The 18,389-nt window shown below is 37.9% G+C and overlaps 1 protein-coding gene and 2 pseudogenes across 1 annotated transcript; 1 reads left to right on the top strand and 2 right to left on the bottom strand.

The window, feature by feature from the left end:
* Window positions 1-4,887: 4,887 nt before the first annotated feature.
* Window positions 4,888-6,402, bottom strand: LOC120166657. The gene is made up of 3 exons (XM_039175894.1): window positions 6,322-6,402; window positions 5,995-6,156; window positions 4,888-5,444 (listed from the first exon to the last, which is right to left on the bottom strand). Exons 1-3 carry the CDS (start codon window positions 6,400-6,402, stop codon window positions 5,091-5,093), a joined length of 597 nt encoding a protein of 198 aa, XP_039031825.1. The 3' UTR covers window positions 4,888-5,090.
* A 93-nt stretch (window positions 6,403-6,495) lies between these two features.
* Window positions 6,496-9,844, top strand: LOC120166635 (annotated as a pseudogene).
* Window positions 9,845-10,554: 710 nt separating this feature from the next.
* Window positions 10,555-18,189, bottom strand: LOC120166634 (annotated as a pseudogene).
* Between the last annotated feature and the right edge of the window lie 200 nt (window positions 18,190-18,389).

The following is an 18,389-nucleotide window of genomic DNA, read 5'->3' as shown; positions in this document are numbered from 1 at the left end:
CGCACTATTGGGGTGTACGGAGACTTAATAGCACGTGCACGCTGTCTGATGCATGAACTCCGTCGTGCAAGCATAACCCGACGTAAAGCATCCACTCTATCGGGCCGCTAAATAATTAAATACAAAAATCAGTAAATAAACAGACATGATATTTAAACAGTGAAAACAAAGACAAATATGTTTCAAACTTGCATTGTATTCACCCAAGTCATTATTCTATCATAGTTCACAAAATGCATCAGATAACAAAGAAAAATATGTTTCAAACTAATACCCTGAAGTTAGTATTTGTCTTTGTTTTGTCTTTTGGTTGAAAGTAAATTTATCCATTCAAGTTTCAATTTGCAGAAGAAGAAATAGTTTACTTTCGCAACACGAAACTTAAAATCGCAACGCGAAACCAAAATCGCAACGCGAAATGAAAATCGCAACGAAAGAATCGCAACGCGAAATGAAAATCGCAACGAAAGAATCGCAACGCGAAATGAAAATCGCAATGCGATTTTGGTTTCGCGTTGCGATCTTGTCGTTGCGATTTTGGTTTCGCGTTGCGATTCTGTCGTTGCGATTTTCATTTCGCGTTGCGATTTTGGTTTCGCGTTGCGATTTTAAGTTTCGTGTTGCGAAAGTAAACTATTTCTTCTTCTGCAAATTGAAACTTGAATGGATAAATTTACTTTCAACCAAAAGACAAAACAAAGACAAATACTATTTCACAGTGTTAAAGAATACACAGTTTAGCAGAATTGGCAGCAACCGAACAAATTTACTTTCAACCAAAAGACAAAACAAAGACAAATACTATTTCACAGTGTTATAGAATACACAGTTTAGCAGAATTGGCAGCAACCGAACAAATTTACTTTCAACCAAAAGACAAAACAAAGACAAATACTATTTCACAGTGTTAAAGAATACACAGTTTAGCAGAATTGGCAGCAACCGAACAAATTTACTTTCAACCAAAAGACAAAACAAAGACAAATACTATTTCACAGTGTTAAAGAATACACAGTTTAGCAGAATTGGCAGCAACCGAACAAATTTACTTTCAACCAAAAGACAAAACAAAGACAAATACTATTTCACAGTGTTAAAGAATACACAGTTTAGCAGAATTGGCAGCAACCGAATAAATTTACTAAGCAATCTAAGTGAAATGGCTAATCTAAGTGAAATTACGAGTAAATTTATCATTAAGTTAAATATGGAAAATCTTAAACTTACCTCGTTGCGTAGAGTATGAACCTCATTCTGCAACGATATCATCTCACGTAGAGCGGCAACCTCACCACGTAAAGTTGACACCTCCACACGCCATGCACCATCGTTATCGCGTAGAGTACCGATCTCCTCACGCAAGGCATTGACCTCATCACGTAACTCCCTTGACTCATCCCGTTGAGGTGGAGGTGGAGAACAGGGAGATAGGAGTCGTGGCATCTTTGCCGGTCGCCTATCATGAGGTGATGGTGGAGAAGAGGCTCGATGATGTGACGGGATAGGTGATGGCTCTCGTTCTAGAGGTGTATAGTCGGGTCGATCGGGTGATGGCTCTAGGTGAGGTGATGGCTCTCGAATTGGAGGAAGTGGATGTTGCTCATCATCCGTGCCATCAAAAAAATTCTGACTAGCTTGCCACCAATCAGTGGCAAGCTCTTCCTCCGTGGGTGTCAGTCTTTGTAATGGAATGTTAGCCTCCTAAAATATAAAACTCAAACAAAGTTAAACGTCTACTATTATAACTTGTTTATATTATATGAAAGTATTTGTGTTAACTTACATTATTTATTGTGGCATATGGTATTAAGTCTTCCCAATCCAACAGAGTTTTCCTCTTCCAGGAAATAGCCCTGGGAATATCATTTGACGTTTTTATTGCATATGTACGCATGCTGGGGAAAGCCTCGAATATCCAAATCTACAAACAATATAATAACAAAATTAGTAATTGTTAAATAATTAATTATAATTTTAGAAACATTATATAGAAATTCTTACCTTAAAGGCCCAAACAAAGCCTGACAAAGTGTATTTGGACCCATCGCCCCGCAAACTTTTGCGGTCATCAAAGGCAGACGACAACTTAGTCCAGGTAGCTTTCCATATATACGAACCCCACGGAAACAGATTCCATGCATTCAGGTCCTCTACCAATATTATTAGCTCCCGATGAATAGGTTGTCTGGCCTCTCTGCCTAAAAAGCCGGCATACACAAGTAGTAGAAGGCATACTCGGACAACATCGACGTCATCCATCCGAGTGAAACCAGCTTTCTTATTAAACAATTTCTTCAGGTCGTCGACATGTAGGTTCGGCTTCTCCATTGACTCATCCGGAAAAACCCGGGATAACCATGATGGGCGGGCGATATGACGAGTGTACCGGCCTACATCATCGTGTCCGAATCGTAGACCAGTGATTAAGCAGAACTCCTTCCGCCCAAAACAAGTATACGCTGGTGGAAAATGAAACCATATCTCTTCCTCACCACGTTGTATACTGTCGGGTAGATTTGATGTCATGGTCTGAAGCCACAAATGGGTCAAATTAGCATCTCCACCCGGATGCTGTACTCTCAGCCATGGCCCGAAGCAGGTTTCCTCAAACAATTGTCTTTGAGCAGGTGAAAGCTTCTTTGCAATTGTAGTGGCCATGCTGACTTTATTTCTCAAGGTCAATTGAGCCGAAAAAAATTTCTACAAAAACAATAAACATACCAAGTTAGATATACCAAAAACTACACTGTGAAGATATACCAAAAACAATAAACATAAAAAGTAGTAGTTTATTCTTGAAACTAAAATTTGCAACACTGTTTTGTCTTTTGGTTGAAATGAAAATCGCAACGAGAGAATCGCAACGCGAGATGACAATCGCAACGAGAGAATCGCAACGCGAAATGAAAATCGCAACGAGAGAATCGCAACGCGAAATGAAAATCGCAATGCGATTTTGGTTTCGCGTTGCGATTCTCTCGTTGCGATTTTCATTTCGCGTTGCGATTCTCTCGTTGCGCTTTTCATTTCTCTCGTTGCGACAGTCATTCTCTCGTTGCGATTTTCATTTATCTCGTTGCGACTCTTCTGCAAATTGAAACTTGAATGGATTGCATTACTTCAACCAAAAGACAGAACAAAGACAAAGACAAATACTAACTTGAAAATCGGAACGAGAGAATAGCAACGCGAAATGAAAATCGCAACGACAGAATCGTAACGCGAAATGAAATCTAAGTGAAATGGTTAATCTATTATTGAAATGACCAGTAAACTTATCATCAGTTTCAATATGAAAAACCTACAATAATGCAAACATTTCAAAATAAAAATAATTAAAAAACTAACCCTCGGAGGTTGATTTTCCATTTCTGAATATTGTGAGGGATTTCTGACCGTGAATGGTTGTGAGGGATTTCGCCGGAGATGGGGACGGAAATCTTCGGAGATGGGGACGGATTTCTTCGCCGTAGAGAGTGAGAGATGGAGATGGGACTGAGTTGTGATTTTAGGTTTTAGGTTATGAGTTGCGATTACGGGATTTTGTCTTAATATTCTTTTTGTAATTTGAAAATAAAATACGCGTAGCGATTATAATGGCGCTTTAAATATCGCGTTGCGATTTACGGATACGCGTTGCGATTTTATGTATTATCGTTGCGATTTACGGATACGCGTTGCGATATACGGATACGCATTGCGATTTACCCATACGCGTTGCGATTTACGGATACACGTTGCGATTTACGGATACGCGTTGCGATTTATGTGTTCGCGTTGCGATTTTCATATTCGCGTTGCGATTTTGGAAAATCGCAATGCGAATTTGTACTATCGCATTGCGATTTTCAAGAATCGCGTTGCGATTTTGGAAACTGATTTGCGATTCTGGGGATCGCGTTGCGATTTTTATTTCGCGTTGCGATTTTGTTGGTCATTTTGGCAAATCCAAAAAAAGTTGGTTAAAATCGTATATTATAACTTTTTTTTGGTCACTGAGGCGATTTTCTCAAATATATATTATCTTAAATGTAGGTACAAAAATATAATGCTTGCTAGCTTGTTTTGTTTAGATTCTTCTGCCAAACATGCAAAATTTATGTATTCGAATATATTTCAATCTCTTGTCTCTATCAAATCGAAAGAGTAGAGGATCACTGAGAGCAAACATAATTCTAAAAAGACATCCTAGAATCAATCAACCCAAAAGTACAAGAGTAACCATTAGATAATATATTATTTAAATTATTAATATTATAGCTATCATAAATATAATATTAATAAAAATATATATAACATCAGTTAAATATTAAATTAATTTAAAGAAAATTATTAAATAAATTTACATTGCAAATAATTAATTATCTACTTAAAAGTATGATACAAAAGATTCAAATAAAAAAAATCAATACTTAAGTGATAATATTGTCCAATTTAGTGGGAATAAACAAACCCCTAAAGAAATGGAGGGAATTACATTCCCACCATTTTGTCCAAAAAGTGTTGGTAATAATCTTTTCCATCCTTGTGGGAATCGGTTCAAACCAAACATGGGAATAAGATTACATAAAAGATCATTACCCGTTGGTAATGATCTTTTTCGTGAACCAAACACCTCCTTAGGGATAAGTTAGAATCCAGCACACAATCAAAAACCAATGCAAAAATAAAGTATGATAGAATTATGGAATCACATGTGGAATGTGGTTAATGTTGTTGCAGACTGCAAAGATATGTTGGCTTGTATTGCATCCGGTAACACTTTTGGCGTGCCTTTTCTGGTATGTATGTCCAAGGATAAAAGACAACTCATAATTAAATTAGTGCTAAACGTGATGCTTCTGCAGTTGCTTTCGACATGTTAAGAAAGCTCCATAAAAGCTAAGGTTAATGAAGAAGATAATGCATCTTATCTAGAATGGAACAGTTTGACAAACACGGAGAAAAAGGTTAGATATTTACAGAAAGTTGGCAGAAGATTAAATACGTTATCTTGTTCATGTATTGTAATTTCAGCTCACATGCAGAAATCATACTGATAAAATTACCCAAGGGCTGGATGCCACATGAATATCAGGTTATCGATGTTCTCACCGGCTGGCGGATACATGAACTTTATCTTCACCATTTGCAGGTTCAGCTGACTTCTTCATAAGAGGTTTGGGAATATCAGTGTCATCTTGAGGACAACGTTGTTGAGGGTTACACAACAACATAGACATGAAACGGAAGAAGGTACGTGGTAACCCATGCCCACTCTCATGGATGTATCCTTCGTACTCACTAACATGTTCAAGCACATCGACGAGTGCATCATAGACTGCCTGGGGACAATTATCCGGTCCAGGCTTGTCATGGAGGTACATTACATCCAAAGTGAAGAGCTTCTGGTTTACAGGCCATTGATGATGGGGTTGAATTGATGATGGGGTTGAATCGATGATCTGCAGTATATGAGAATCTAAAAAGCAGCAAAATAAACACCATGTAATCAGATTTTAGAGGAACACCGCCATAATAGGCACATTAACATGTTAATCACAAATTGATCTCCAGTCTCTAAACTACTTCAGGATTCATATAACAACAGCTCATTGCTTCATTACTTAAAAAAAAATGGAAGAGAGTTCATTATTCCTAAGAATTCATTCGACAAGTATGGATTGAAAATATATATCATCTAAGCCTATTTATAAGAAAAACTAATCAGTAACTGCACTTAGGGTGTGTATAGGATTCCTTCGTAGCTATCCTTGAGTATTTATTAACAGAAAATGCAACACTAAACAAGAAGTTTTTGCCATCCAAAGCACTCTAAAAGTGCTTTCGGAACGGAATAAAAAAAATTGGCTGCTAAGTGCTAATTTTAAACCGTAACAGCACTGCTAAACTGGCCGAGAGAAAAGGGGCATCGAGTTTGAATCATTTTCCCAACTTAACCAATGATAAGAAATTGTGAGAAAAAGGAAAAGAAATGGCCAAATGGGTACTCACCACTCTTAAAATGCGGTTCTGGGAATGAGATTTCTTGGCTTCATGAGCTGCTAAGCGGAACAAATTGGTGAGATCTGCTTGACCAGAAGAGACGGTAGTAGCCGAGAGAGCTCGAACCGCAGCAATGGTAGACTCAACATCACTGCTGAACTCTTTTCTAAGCTATGAAAATTAAAATTAAAGATATAAATACAAATTAAAAAACACTAATTTTCAGATCAATTAAGGCCAAGATTATAATCAAATCTGGAAAAGGTAGAAAAGAAAAAGAGGGAGAGGAATGCACCCAAGAGGCGGATTTGGAGAGAGTGGAGAAAACGAAGCGACATAATCATCTAACAAATTTTCCCTTGGCATAGATTCTTGAACCCCTTTCCCTTCCGAGTCACCAGTAATATAACAAAACATCTCCGGTTCAGCCGCTTGGCTTCTTTGTTTACGAGTATTAGTATTTTCAAACGGCTCTAACAAAGTTTTAGGGTTTTAAAGTTTTAGCCACTTGCTGCCTCGCTTAACAGTGAGAAACCAAGAACAAACAGAACTCTTCACGCAAGTATGCCCTCTTTATTTTCTATTTCGCTTTATTCGTTGTTTTCGTATCCAGTTATTGAATTCTACTTTCGAGTATGTACTTCTTGGTTCTTGCCACGTCTTTTCTTTAGCCTGCTATTCGTATTATTATTAGATTTTATTGCTTCATTATTTATACTAACCTATACGATTCTACAGAATAAAAAAGATTGTTATTTTATTTTTTGTTTGTGTTTTAAGGTTCTCTGTTTGTTTTTAGTCGATACATGTTTCAGTGTAGACTTAAGAATTTTTTTGAGTGTCGGTCGGTCTCCTGCTAGAACTTCACTTTTTCAATGCAAAATTCCATTTTTTTTTATTTCGCTTTCCCTTCTCATATCGTATCAACTCTTAAAGGTTGTTCATTTTTCTCTCTAGAAAAAAAATGATGTTGGGATGAATTTTTCATTTTACTATTCTGTTGTTCCCTGGTGAATTCGTAGGAAATTTGAGAGGAATACTATCGTAAAGGCAGAATGCAGGCTTGTGGTGGAGCTGCGATGATGGGTTATTTGCAACAGCCCATGAGGGTTAATAAACCAGCATTCCCTTTAAAAGTATCTAATATTACTGGATTCTGGCGCCAGATTAAGCTTAACTCAGTGAAACCCTGTAGAGCTCAACTCGAAGGCAGCTTAGTTACTGGGAGGTCTAGCTCTTCACCCTCTGTCCCGGTGCTCGAAAACAGATTTGTGGACCATGGCCTCAGTGAAGCTGATCCTGAGTTATGCTCAATTATTAGTAAGGAGAAGGAGAGGCAGTTCAAAAGCCTTGAGCTTATTGCCTCTGAGAATTTTACATCCCGTGCAGTGATGGAGGCAGTTGGGTCATGTCTCACAAACAAATATTCTGAAGGACTGCCTGGTAAAAGGTATCTAATTGAGCAAGGTGCATAGAGATTTAATGCGTTATTTGGTTTTGATTTAATGGGTTGCAACCAATGATCTTTTTGTTAATTGCAGGTACTATGGTGGTAATGAGTAAATTGATGAACTTGTAATACTTTGCCAGAAGAGGGCTTTGGCAGCATTTCACTTGGACGAAAAGAAGTGGGGCGTCAATGTTCAACCATTGTCAGGTTCTCCTGCTAATTTTGAGGTTTATACAGCTATTCTAAATCCACATGATCGAATAATGGTAAGCTACTTCTGCCTGTTTAACTGCTTTAATTTAGTTGTTGTTGCCCGCGGTTGGATGGTGCTCAAATCAATGGTTTCCCGATAAAACCTGCATATGGTCTTGACTTACCTCATGGGGACATTTGTCACATGGATTTATGACCCCTAAAAGACGAGTATCTGGCACATCAATCTATTTCGAGTCAATGCCTTATCGTCTTGATGAATCCACAGGTTATTCCTCATTGTTTGACTTACTGAGCTTTATTGGTTGGTATGCTTGCCTGGTGGTTAATATCAATTTGTTTGAATTCTAAAACAGGTCTTGTTGATTACGATATGCTTGAAAAAACAGCTACCCTGTTTCGACCAAAACTCATAATTGCTGGTGCCAGTGCACATCCTCGTGATTTTGATTATCCACGTATGAGGAAAGTAAGTAGGATGCTTGCTGGTTGTGCTATACTATGCCTATCATTGTTTAGCTATCTTTTAAAGAAAACTCATTTTTATATATGCTTTGTATCCTTCTTTTAGCTTGTAACTTATGGAGTTGATATCTATTGGAAGATTGCAGATGCTGTTGGTGCATTTCTCATGATGGATATGGCTCATATAAGTGGACTTGTTGCTGCTTCTGTAGTTGCTGACCCCTTTGAATATTGTGATATTGTGACAACAACCACACACAAGGTTCGGAATGGATATATATTTTTTGTAAGAGGAATGGATATTCAATTGCTGTGTTGACGTCTATTTATGTCAATCACTTAACATGCTGCTAATTTTGCTTGTTGAAATATTTATAACTAGTGTACTCAAGAATATGTACTCCCTTCTTGCATGACAAATCTCACTTTATTTTTTTCCCTATTTCTTTTGATCCTTTCCCTCGTCTAGCCAAGATTTAGTTATTATAAACAATTTACTCCCTTTGCAGTAATGTCCATATAGAATAAATTAATTTTCTTACTTATTTCCAGTCTTTGAGAGGACCCAGAGGTGGCATGATCTTCTTCAAGAAGGATAATGTTCATGGAGTTGATCTAGAATCTGCCATCAATAATGCTGTTTTTCCAGGACTACAGGTTAGTTTGACTCGGCTCATTGGCTCCTGTTGCCAATATGAATTCCGCTATTCCAACTTCCTTCTGGCTCTCAAAGTACAAGCTGAGATTTTTGTTTTGAACTAGCTATGTCATGAGACGCCTGATAAGGTTGTCTATGCAGGGTTGTCTTCATAACCACACAATTGGTGGGCTAGCAGTTTGCTTAAAACATGCACAGTCGTCTGAGTTCAAGGGTTATCAGAATCAGGTACTCTCCTTTAAAGACAAAAAAAAAATTGTTGAAGTTCTTTCATGTTGGTCAAATCTAATATGGGTACTTCATCGTGCAGGTAGTGTCGAATTGTAGAGCTCTTGCAAATCGATTGGTTGAACTTGGCTATACATTGGTTTCTGGTGGCAGTGACAATCATCTTGTACTTGTGGATCTAAGGCCATTGGTCAGTTCCCATCTCTCTTCACATTTTTTTTCCGATTATTTGCTTGACACCCTAAGCTCCTTTGCCTCTTCCTTTTTATTAAATTAATCTCTCTTTTCATAGGGGTTGATGGTGCTCGGGTCGAGAAAATACTTGACATGGCCTTTATCACCTTGAACAAAAATTCGGTACCTGGTATGTTGCCTTATTTGCGTTTATGTATATTTGACCAGTGCTTATACATCTTAAAATATTGCTTTGCAGGGGATAAGAGTGCACTTGTTCCTGGTGGCATTCGCATCGGATCACCTGCTATGACCACTCGAGGATTTAAAGAAAAGAAATTTATAGCCATTGCGGACTTCATCCACGAGGGTGTGCAAATTACTATTGATGCTAAAGGATTGGTTTCTCGGTCGTCAAAGCTTCAAGAATTCTTGAAGTTTGTGGTGGCTCCGGAGTTTCCGTTGACGGACAAGGTGTCGAATCTCCGTAGTAGAGTCGAAGAGCTTACAACCCGATTTCCAATTCCTGGTGTATGAATGACACAGGTTCACTTTACTAAGTACTTACTCCGTTATAAGAAACATCAGAACAAGGTGAAATCAAGCATAGATTTTTAAACCTGGCATTGATGCTAAGCTTTTTAATGTTAAAGCCAATGAAATGAAAATAATCATAAATTGATATTTCAATGGGATTCTAATTTAGAAATCCTTGTAAGTTTTTGAATAGGTTTTGAATTGAAATGCCGTTACTACCCCAAAAAAGGGGGGACAAATGGAATAAAATGGTATCCTTCAAAAACAAACATGACTTTAGATCTGAAATCAGACTTTCCCTCTATTATCATTTAGTATAATCTAGGTTTAAAGAAATGGTATTGTTGTGTTTTATACGAGGTCTTTGGGCACAGCTGGCCGGCTAATTATTGAGCGACTTTCCCTCTATTATCATTTAGTACAACATTTCGAACTCGAGAATTCTAAGAATAACGACCCCACACCTCCTATAATTATTTGAGATCATTTTAGGGTCATTTCAAATGGAATATTTTGATTAAAAATTGTTCTCATAATATTTTAATTATTATTAATAATGATAATCACATTTTGTATCGATTCTTCACATAACTAAATTTGAATATATTAGACAAACTTGTTGAGCAGAGAGTAGCAATTAAAAGTTTTAATTGTTATACCAACTTCAACTAGTGAAGTTCTAAATTTGAAAAAGAAAAATGTGATCAAAGATGGACATAAATGCAGATTTTGTCTGATGTAACAATACAACCAACGTCCACCAGCCACTTCTAGATCATATCAAAATATAAAATAATAATAGTCGTCAAATTATACCGAAAACATAAACGAGCGAGACAAACAGAGCATCTGAAACATCCGAGTAAAACACTAGCATATCTTAGTAACACATTGCAAGAACTATAGCTACATCTAACTGTTGTACAATAAAACCATTTGCATTAAGTACTAAAATATAAATTTGACTAATCAAGATTGGGGCGATGCATTTCCACCCCCATCTTGTTTCCCAGTTTGAGAAGCCGGCGCTGCCTCATAAGTTCCATGAGTGCTCCCACTTGCATTCCCGTCAGCAGGATATGCAGGAGGCTGTGAGTAACCACTAGCATAAGAGGCATTATAAGGCGCTCCATAGGGTGGTGCAGCATATCCTGGCTGAACTGATGCAGCACCATAAGTGGACGATTGAGCCCGTTGCGAGCCTGATTCCGGTTGACCATAACCAGATGACGGTGGCTGCGAATGATATCCTTGCTGGCCGTAGCTTCCTGGTGTGGTAGGCGACTGCTGTGTCTGTCCATAGGCAGGGTTATTAACCAATGGTTTCTTCCCTTGTGCTGGTCCATATCCTCCATAGCCAGACTGAGCCGGTGGTTGACTCCCATACCCAGCCTGTGAAGTTGGAGGCATTCCGTAACCAGCTTGAGTACTTCCTTGAGGTGGATAACTGCCAGGATTTGGGCTAGCCATCTGACTAGTATTGTACCCTTGCTGGCCCATTGCAGATGGTTGGGTAGAAGTAGGTGCTTGGCCAGAATCCCCTTGACCGGCATAGGAAGGAGTTTGACCCTCCAGACTTGGGTCCGTTGAAGCACCATAGCTCGGTGCAGAGCCATAACCCTGTTGGTCATATGATGATGGCTGCCCATAACCTGATTGAGGAGGTGCATTGTATCCACCATACCCATCCTGACCATAGCCTTGTCCTGGTTGCATGTAGCCAGAAGCTGGAGGTTGACTGTAATGGTAACCACTGTTACGGCAGGAGCTGCTGAATCACCAGGTGCTTGCTGCTGCTGTGAAGAAGACTGTTGATTATAGTAATCATAACCACCTGCAGAGGAACTTTGTGGGTTTGGTGGCATAGACTGGTCCCAACCAGAGGCATATCCACCAGATGACGGTTGGGAAGGATAGCCCCCATAAGGTGGCTGAGACATGTTATACTGTGGTGATGGGCCAGGATATCCCCCAGGTTGCATATAACCATATCCAGCTTGCTGCATTGGAGGAGCCCTTGGCCCCAGCTTGGAGGTGGTCGTGCTTGATAACCTTGTTGTTGATAGCCTCCAGCCATTGCCGGATTTCTCATACGATTCTGCACAAAATTGTTTCCGCAAATAACTTATGTTTGCTTTAAAATGATGCTGCACATGAACACATAACAGCAAAACAGGATATGCACCTATATACAAATAAAATTTAAAAAACAACTAAATGGCAAGTATCAAAATCAGCATAAAACAGCAAAATATGACCTGTGGATTTAATGGAGTTTGTACAATAGTTTGAAGGGTTTAAATGCCCACATACCGTATGGTTGGAGAGAATATTGAGTTTTACTCCAGCAGAAGCCCATCCCTCCTTAATCGAAGTGAATGTGTGCAAAAGAAAAAGAGAACCCCAGAAATACTAATAGAAACATAAATATCAAAGAAAAAATAACTATGAACTACATTGCCGCATACAGGCAAGACACCCATAGTTAAAAGTACACTACATATTATCTATCTGATACACACACATTAAGCGAATAATGTCTCTTAATAAAATTCTCTATACCAAAAAGGGAAAAATTCATTACAGATCAAACATTTATAAGAGACTATCAGATCATTTAGAATATATAACCCGTATCATTGAAAAATGGATTTTACTAAATACATGAACCCTTGCCATATATCGTGTAGAATTCTGACATGAAATACTATAGCTGGGTTAATTGTATACAAGTTTCTGGAAAAAATGTTCACAAACTAATAAGTTATTTTAACCAAACAGCTTTAATACAGGAATAAATCAGATAAACAATAATGCAGAAGAAGAAACTTCCATCATATACACCACCTCAAAGTTGTGTTTTTCTGGATTAAAAAAAACAACTTAATAATGAATAAGGTCAAATCCAAAGAAAAAAAAATGACAGGGTTAAAATTAAATCTAGCAAAGCCACAAAACAAAAGGATGATATTTAGAAATATCTAGGGGGCTGAGACAAGGGTGTTCTTTATCCCTGTTCCTGTTTAATCTAGTGGGTGAATTTTTGAATTTGTTGTTGTCTAAAGCACAGCAGTTTGGGGCTGTTTGAGGGTTTTCAAATAGGTTCTGATAATTCCTCTTCGATGCTGACTCATTTACAATTTGTGGATGACTTGATCATATTTTGTAAAGCTTCTACGGGGCAGTTAGCAAATCTGAAGAGGGTCTTGGTTGTATTTGAGTTGTGTACAGGGCTACAACTGAATCTGGTGAAGAGCAGAATTTTTGGTATTAATTTACAAGATCAGATTGTTGGGGAGTGGGCAGAATCTATTGGTTGCTTAAGAGACTCTTTTCCGACAGAATATTTGGGATTACAATTGGGAGCAAATAGAAATTCTATTCAACTATGGGATCCGATTGTGAAGAAGTTCTACCAGAAATTGGCAGGCTGGAAATTATCTTATCTATCCATAGCAGGGAGGACAGTTTTGATAAAATCAGTAATAAATTCACTCCCTAATTATGGCCAACTTCTTGTGGGGTTCTTCGGCTGAGAAGAAAAGGTTTCATTGGGTTAACTGGAATGCTGTTTGTAAAAATAAAGAGTTGGGGGATTGGGAATTCGGATCTTTAGCTACGGAATAGAGCTTTACTGGGCAAATGGGTATGGAAGTTTGGTTCGGAGGACTCTTGGTGGAAGACAATGATATGTTCCAAGTATAATGTGGGAACGAGTTCTATTGTTTTAGATGATAATTTGCCCTCTAATGTGTCTTGGATTTGGAAAGGTGTTGTAAATAACTATCGGACTAATGACTCATTTGGGTTATGCTTTCGAAATAATATTGTGCTTCAGGTGGGAAAAGGAGATTCAATTAGATTTTGGCATGATTCTTGGATTTCTAACTATTCCTTGAAGACTATGTTTCCAAGGATTTTTGCACTGTCAGTTAATAAGGGGTTGTGGCTGATTTTGGGTGTATGTCTAATGGGGAGTGGGTGTGGGATTTACAACTTAGGAGGAACTTAATGGACAGTGAGTTTGAACAGTGGATGGAAATGATGGTATTGTTGGATTTTCAATCTCTGTTGAAGGGTGAGGACCGTTTGGCGTGGAAAGATAGTGGGGATGGTGTGTACTCGGTTCAATCTTGCTTTAGATTAGTTTCAAGTTTGTCAGAATCAGATAATTCATGGTTGGAGATAGTGTGGAAGGGTTTAGTTCCACCAAAAGTGGAGATATTCATTTGGCAAATTATTCATCAGAAGTTGGCTGTTAAAACTGTCTTAATGAGAAGAGGAGTCAAAAATATTGAATCCCCTTTATGTGTGTTAAGTGGAGTGGAACCAGAATCGGTCAGGCATTTATTTTTTTCTTGCGTCCAGGTTTGGCATATTTGGGTCAAACTCCTCCGTATGTGGAAAGTTAATTCAGTTCTCCCTAATAATCCGAAAGGCTTCTTGCTTTCTAGGTCGCAATTAAGACCAAACTCGTGTATTTGGAGATTTATCCCAGGAGCTGTTTTGTGGTCTGTCTGGCTGTGTAGGAACCAGATTGTATTTGAGAAAGACAAGTTTTGATAGAGCTAATCTTTTTTGGTGAGGTAGGGTGGCTTCATGGTTTTTAGCTAAAACAAGGATGTGTCTATCCAAGTGGACAGCCTTGTGGGAGATCTTACTTTGGCGGATTTGCATAAGTCCCCTCTAACTTTCGATCGTCAAGAGTAAAATGGTGCCCTCCTCCTACAGGTTATTTTAAGATGAATGTTGATGGGGCTGTTACTTTGATTGGAGAAGAAGTGGTATTGGTGGAGTTCTTAAAGATGCTGAAAAGAACAAGCTGGTTTCTTTTCTAGAGCATTAGGACCTTGTTCTCCTATTCTTGCTGAGATTTTTGCTATCAAAGTGGGTTAGAAGTGTTTTTTTGAGTCAGTTTGGAGGGACAAAGGAATTCTGATTTGGAAAGTGACTCGTTTCTTTCTGTGAAGTGGATCAACAGCCCGGAACTTTGCCCGGTTCACCTTGTTGATTTGATTACAGAAATTCAGAAGATAGTTGTGCAGTCTAATGTTATCATTAAGCTTATCAGCAGATGTACTAATGTGGAAGCTGATTGTCTAGCTAAGTCAGGAATTGGTTAGTTAGTGAGGAGGTTGTTATTTTGAGTAGTGGTTATGGTGTATTATTTTGGTTATGGTCTATGTTAGGTAATTTTATGTGATGTTTGGAATCTTATGTAATTATGGGTTATTAATATATTTAGGCACTCTTTTCCTCCTTCCGCTATTTGTCTCCTTACAAGAGGCAACTATGAGGGAGGTTTTTAATGAAGCCTTCTATTCCTATAAAAAAAATATATATATATGGGCATGTGCCAATACTAACACTGTAGAAAACAATCTTTAAGCAGTTAGAGAAGGTGTAAATTAAAATGTATGGGTATAAAATTCAGAGATATGAGACCCCAACAAACACAGTTATATAATATTCAAGAAGAAATCGGGTACAATTCAAAAGTAAAATAAGATTGAAAAGAATAAAGATTCAAACAATAAGACAAATTAAAACCAAGAACCATAGCATCCCTGTTTATTATTGAACAAGTGGAAAGATCAACAGAAATAGGAACATTATGTAAATAAATATTAAATTAACTTATCCAGAAGTGTCGTATGATAAAAGTGTCCAGTATCTAACAGCTCCAAGCCCTCTCTAGTATAAGATCAAAAAATATTGGACATAGGATCTTCAGACCATACCACACAATGTAGGGGAAACACCAACAGTATATCTACATATATATGCTGGTGTCACAGACCGTTCAATACATATTAACCCTCAATAGTTTCCAATCGCTGTATCAGTCTCATTATTTACAATGATAAGCACATATGGCAGCTATCATTCTAAAATCCCAACAAGCCACTTTATTGTTGAAACAAAGGAGGATGAAAAAGTAAAACTGAAGAATATAACCATCTGAGATTGACTGCCCCTTGAATCCTAAACACAATTTGCCTTAATAATATATAAGAAACCAACAGCAGATAAGACCTTGACAATTTGAACTTGGCATGTAAAATTATAACTCTACCCATAAGATTTCAATAGGGATACCAACCAATGCAAATTACCATTTATCAAGCACCTAACATCCCCTAGAACCATAAAATTATGATACAAAAGTCTTTGAATCTCTTACAAAGTAGAGGATCAGCTCATTTCCACTAGTCATCTTGACAATTATGAAAATTTCTCAATCAGCTGTAATAGAAACAACAAGGATCGCCAGCAAAAGCTGTCTGCAACTCTCAAGATTTAACAAGTGGAAAGGGAAGAGAAGATATTGATGATAAAGTAAAATCTAATCAATATCTCAAAGTGGCTGAATAACTACATCAATAAATGGAGATGTAAAAGCACCTAGAATTATTCAGCAGATTACTTGGAAGAAATGTTATAACCTGTAGGGAGAACCATCTACTTCCTTGATAGGTATATAGAAATATAAGAAAATGTCAAAATTTGTTACAAGGGGTGAGTTTCAGAACATTTACCAGAGGCAATGACTGCCTATAGAGGGGGGTAAAATAAACAAAAATACAGAGTATAAATTTAATCCCTACTTTACCCACACGTACAACAATGACTTTGCCCTGCAACTAACAATATAAAGAGTACCACTACAACATATTAAAAATCAAGTTTCTTACACAACTTTTATGAGGAAGTCTCAATAAAAGTGAAATTTCAAAGGATCCTATCACTTTAATGAAGTATAGACTAGCATGATACTTCCAAAGATCACACAAAAAGGATTAATACTCATAGTAAAATTAAATTGTAAGAACAGTTAAATCGATAGAACTAAAGGAGTGGCAAAAATAATGAAGGTTCAAAACAAGCACAAATGATTCAGGTAAAGAAGAGGGACAAATTATTTTAACTTGAGGAAAGCATTTCCTCCCAACACCACGTCCAAAACATACCTCACTTATAACCTCATCAACCAGTTCTCTTGCATTTCTAATCTGTTCACTAGTCCCATCTATATGTAATGTCCTTTCTGTTGATGGATCACCTGGTGGTAAGTGCAGCGGGATCACCTGCACAAGAATAACAGATGAAATATTTGTATAAACTGTATTTGCTTGCAACAAGGTTCTGAAAAGAATAGTGAGGAAACTGCTTAAAAATACATAAAGATGGTCCAAAATTAGCTGAACTCAACCAATACACACCAGTCAATATGAAGCGAAAACAACAATATAAACTTCAAAGTAAAGATGATAATCATGATTCAAACCTGAATACGAGCTCCAGTTCTAGCTTGCATATTTTTAATTGTTTCACCACCTTTACCAATCACCAGACCAACCTGAGATAATGCACACATAACATATTATTTTAAAACAAGGTCATGAACAAAGTAAGCAATTCTTTTACTCTGGTATACCTTGTTATTCGGTATCTTCATTTCAAAATGTCACTTCCAGCATGTCCTGTCAATCTTCGAGAAACTATGCCAGAACCTCCTGCCTCAGCCTGGACAAAGCATTAAAGGGTATATTTATGTTCCTTGTACTCCGCATCAAGGAAATACATCAATTTCACATAGATAAAAACTGTAAGACGAAAACCTCAGCAAGAACATCATTTATCAACTGCTCAGCCTTGGCTATTTCTTCAGCATTACCCGTGAGCTCCACAGGCCTAGTCACAGAATTAGGATCTGCATCCATATCTCGCTGGATCTGAATCTTTGCCCCAGATTGCATTTGAAGATTTTTAATGGTTTCTCCAGCTTTCCCAATAATAACACCAACCCTATTATGTGGAATGTCAATCTTTTTGCTTGCGCCATAGTAGCTACCGTATGAAACCGGTATAGCAGGAGGAGCAGAGTTTGACATATGGTTAATCTGTAATCATTAATTTTTCATTAGACTTTGCATCAACTTCCAAAAATCAGATATACTATTACCGGCCGCAAAAGATTATATACTTATAAACCCTAAATATAAAAACAATGAAGCTTCAGCTATTCAAGAAAACTTGTTACAGGGAAGAAAACAAAGACAAGAGGGCTATACCAAAAGGAGCGGACATATATCCCTTATCGTTATCAAAGCCACCGCCAGAGCCGTTCTCGACACGAGGGCGCTTAGCCTCGGCGCCAACAGATGCGGCGGAGGCAGTAAGGCGAGCGGCAATCTCCTGAGCTCGCTGCTTGGCCATCTCGATTCCGTCAAGAGGTGGAGGCACGCTATTGTAGGAAGGAGGAGGAGCCGAATCTGGAGATGAAAATCCCGTAGGCCTCCGACCAACGGAAGACGGCGGTCCCTGGTCCTCGTATTTGCGCTTGTGGCTGCCTGAATCGGGACCTGAAGAGTACTGTCCGTCGTCTGCCATAGTTCGTGAAAGAGAGAGAAACCCTAGAGGGCTAGAGAGAGTTCTGAGTGGGGAATATCTAACAAGGAAAACTTAACCGGTGGATTTTATTGATGTAATAGATATATAAAATCTTGGATATGGATTTCATCCGACTTAGATTTATATTTTTATTTTTTATTATCATAGGGTAAAAAGAAAAAACAAATTCCTCTGTTGGTGGTTCAATAAGGGTTGTAATTGAGACCATACAGATCGTGAATTACTTGAGATCAACTCGGTCAAGACTCGATAAATATTTGGATC

The sequence above is a fragment of the Hibiscus syriacus genome, unplaced genomic scaffold (assembly GCF_006381635.1).
Source record: "Hibiscus syriacus cultivar Baekdansim isolate YM2019G1 unplaced genomic scaffold, ASM638163v2 tig00111641_pilon, whole genome shotgun sequence".
NCBI lineage: Eukaryota > Viridiplantae > Streptophyta > Magnoliopsida > Malvales > Malvaceae > Hibiscus > Hibiscus syriacus.
This window is presented reverse-complemented; position numbering and strand designations above follow the sequence as displayed.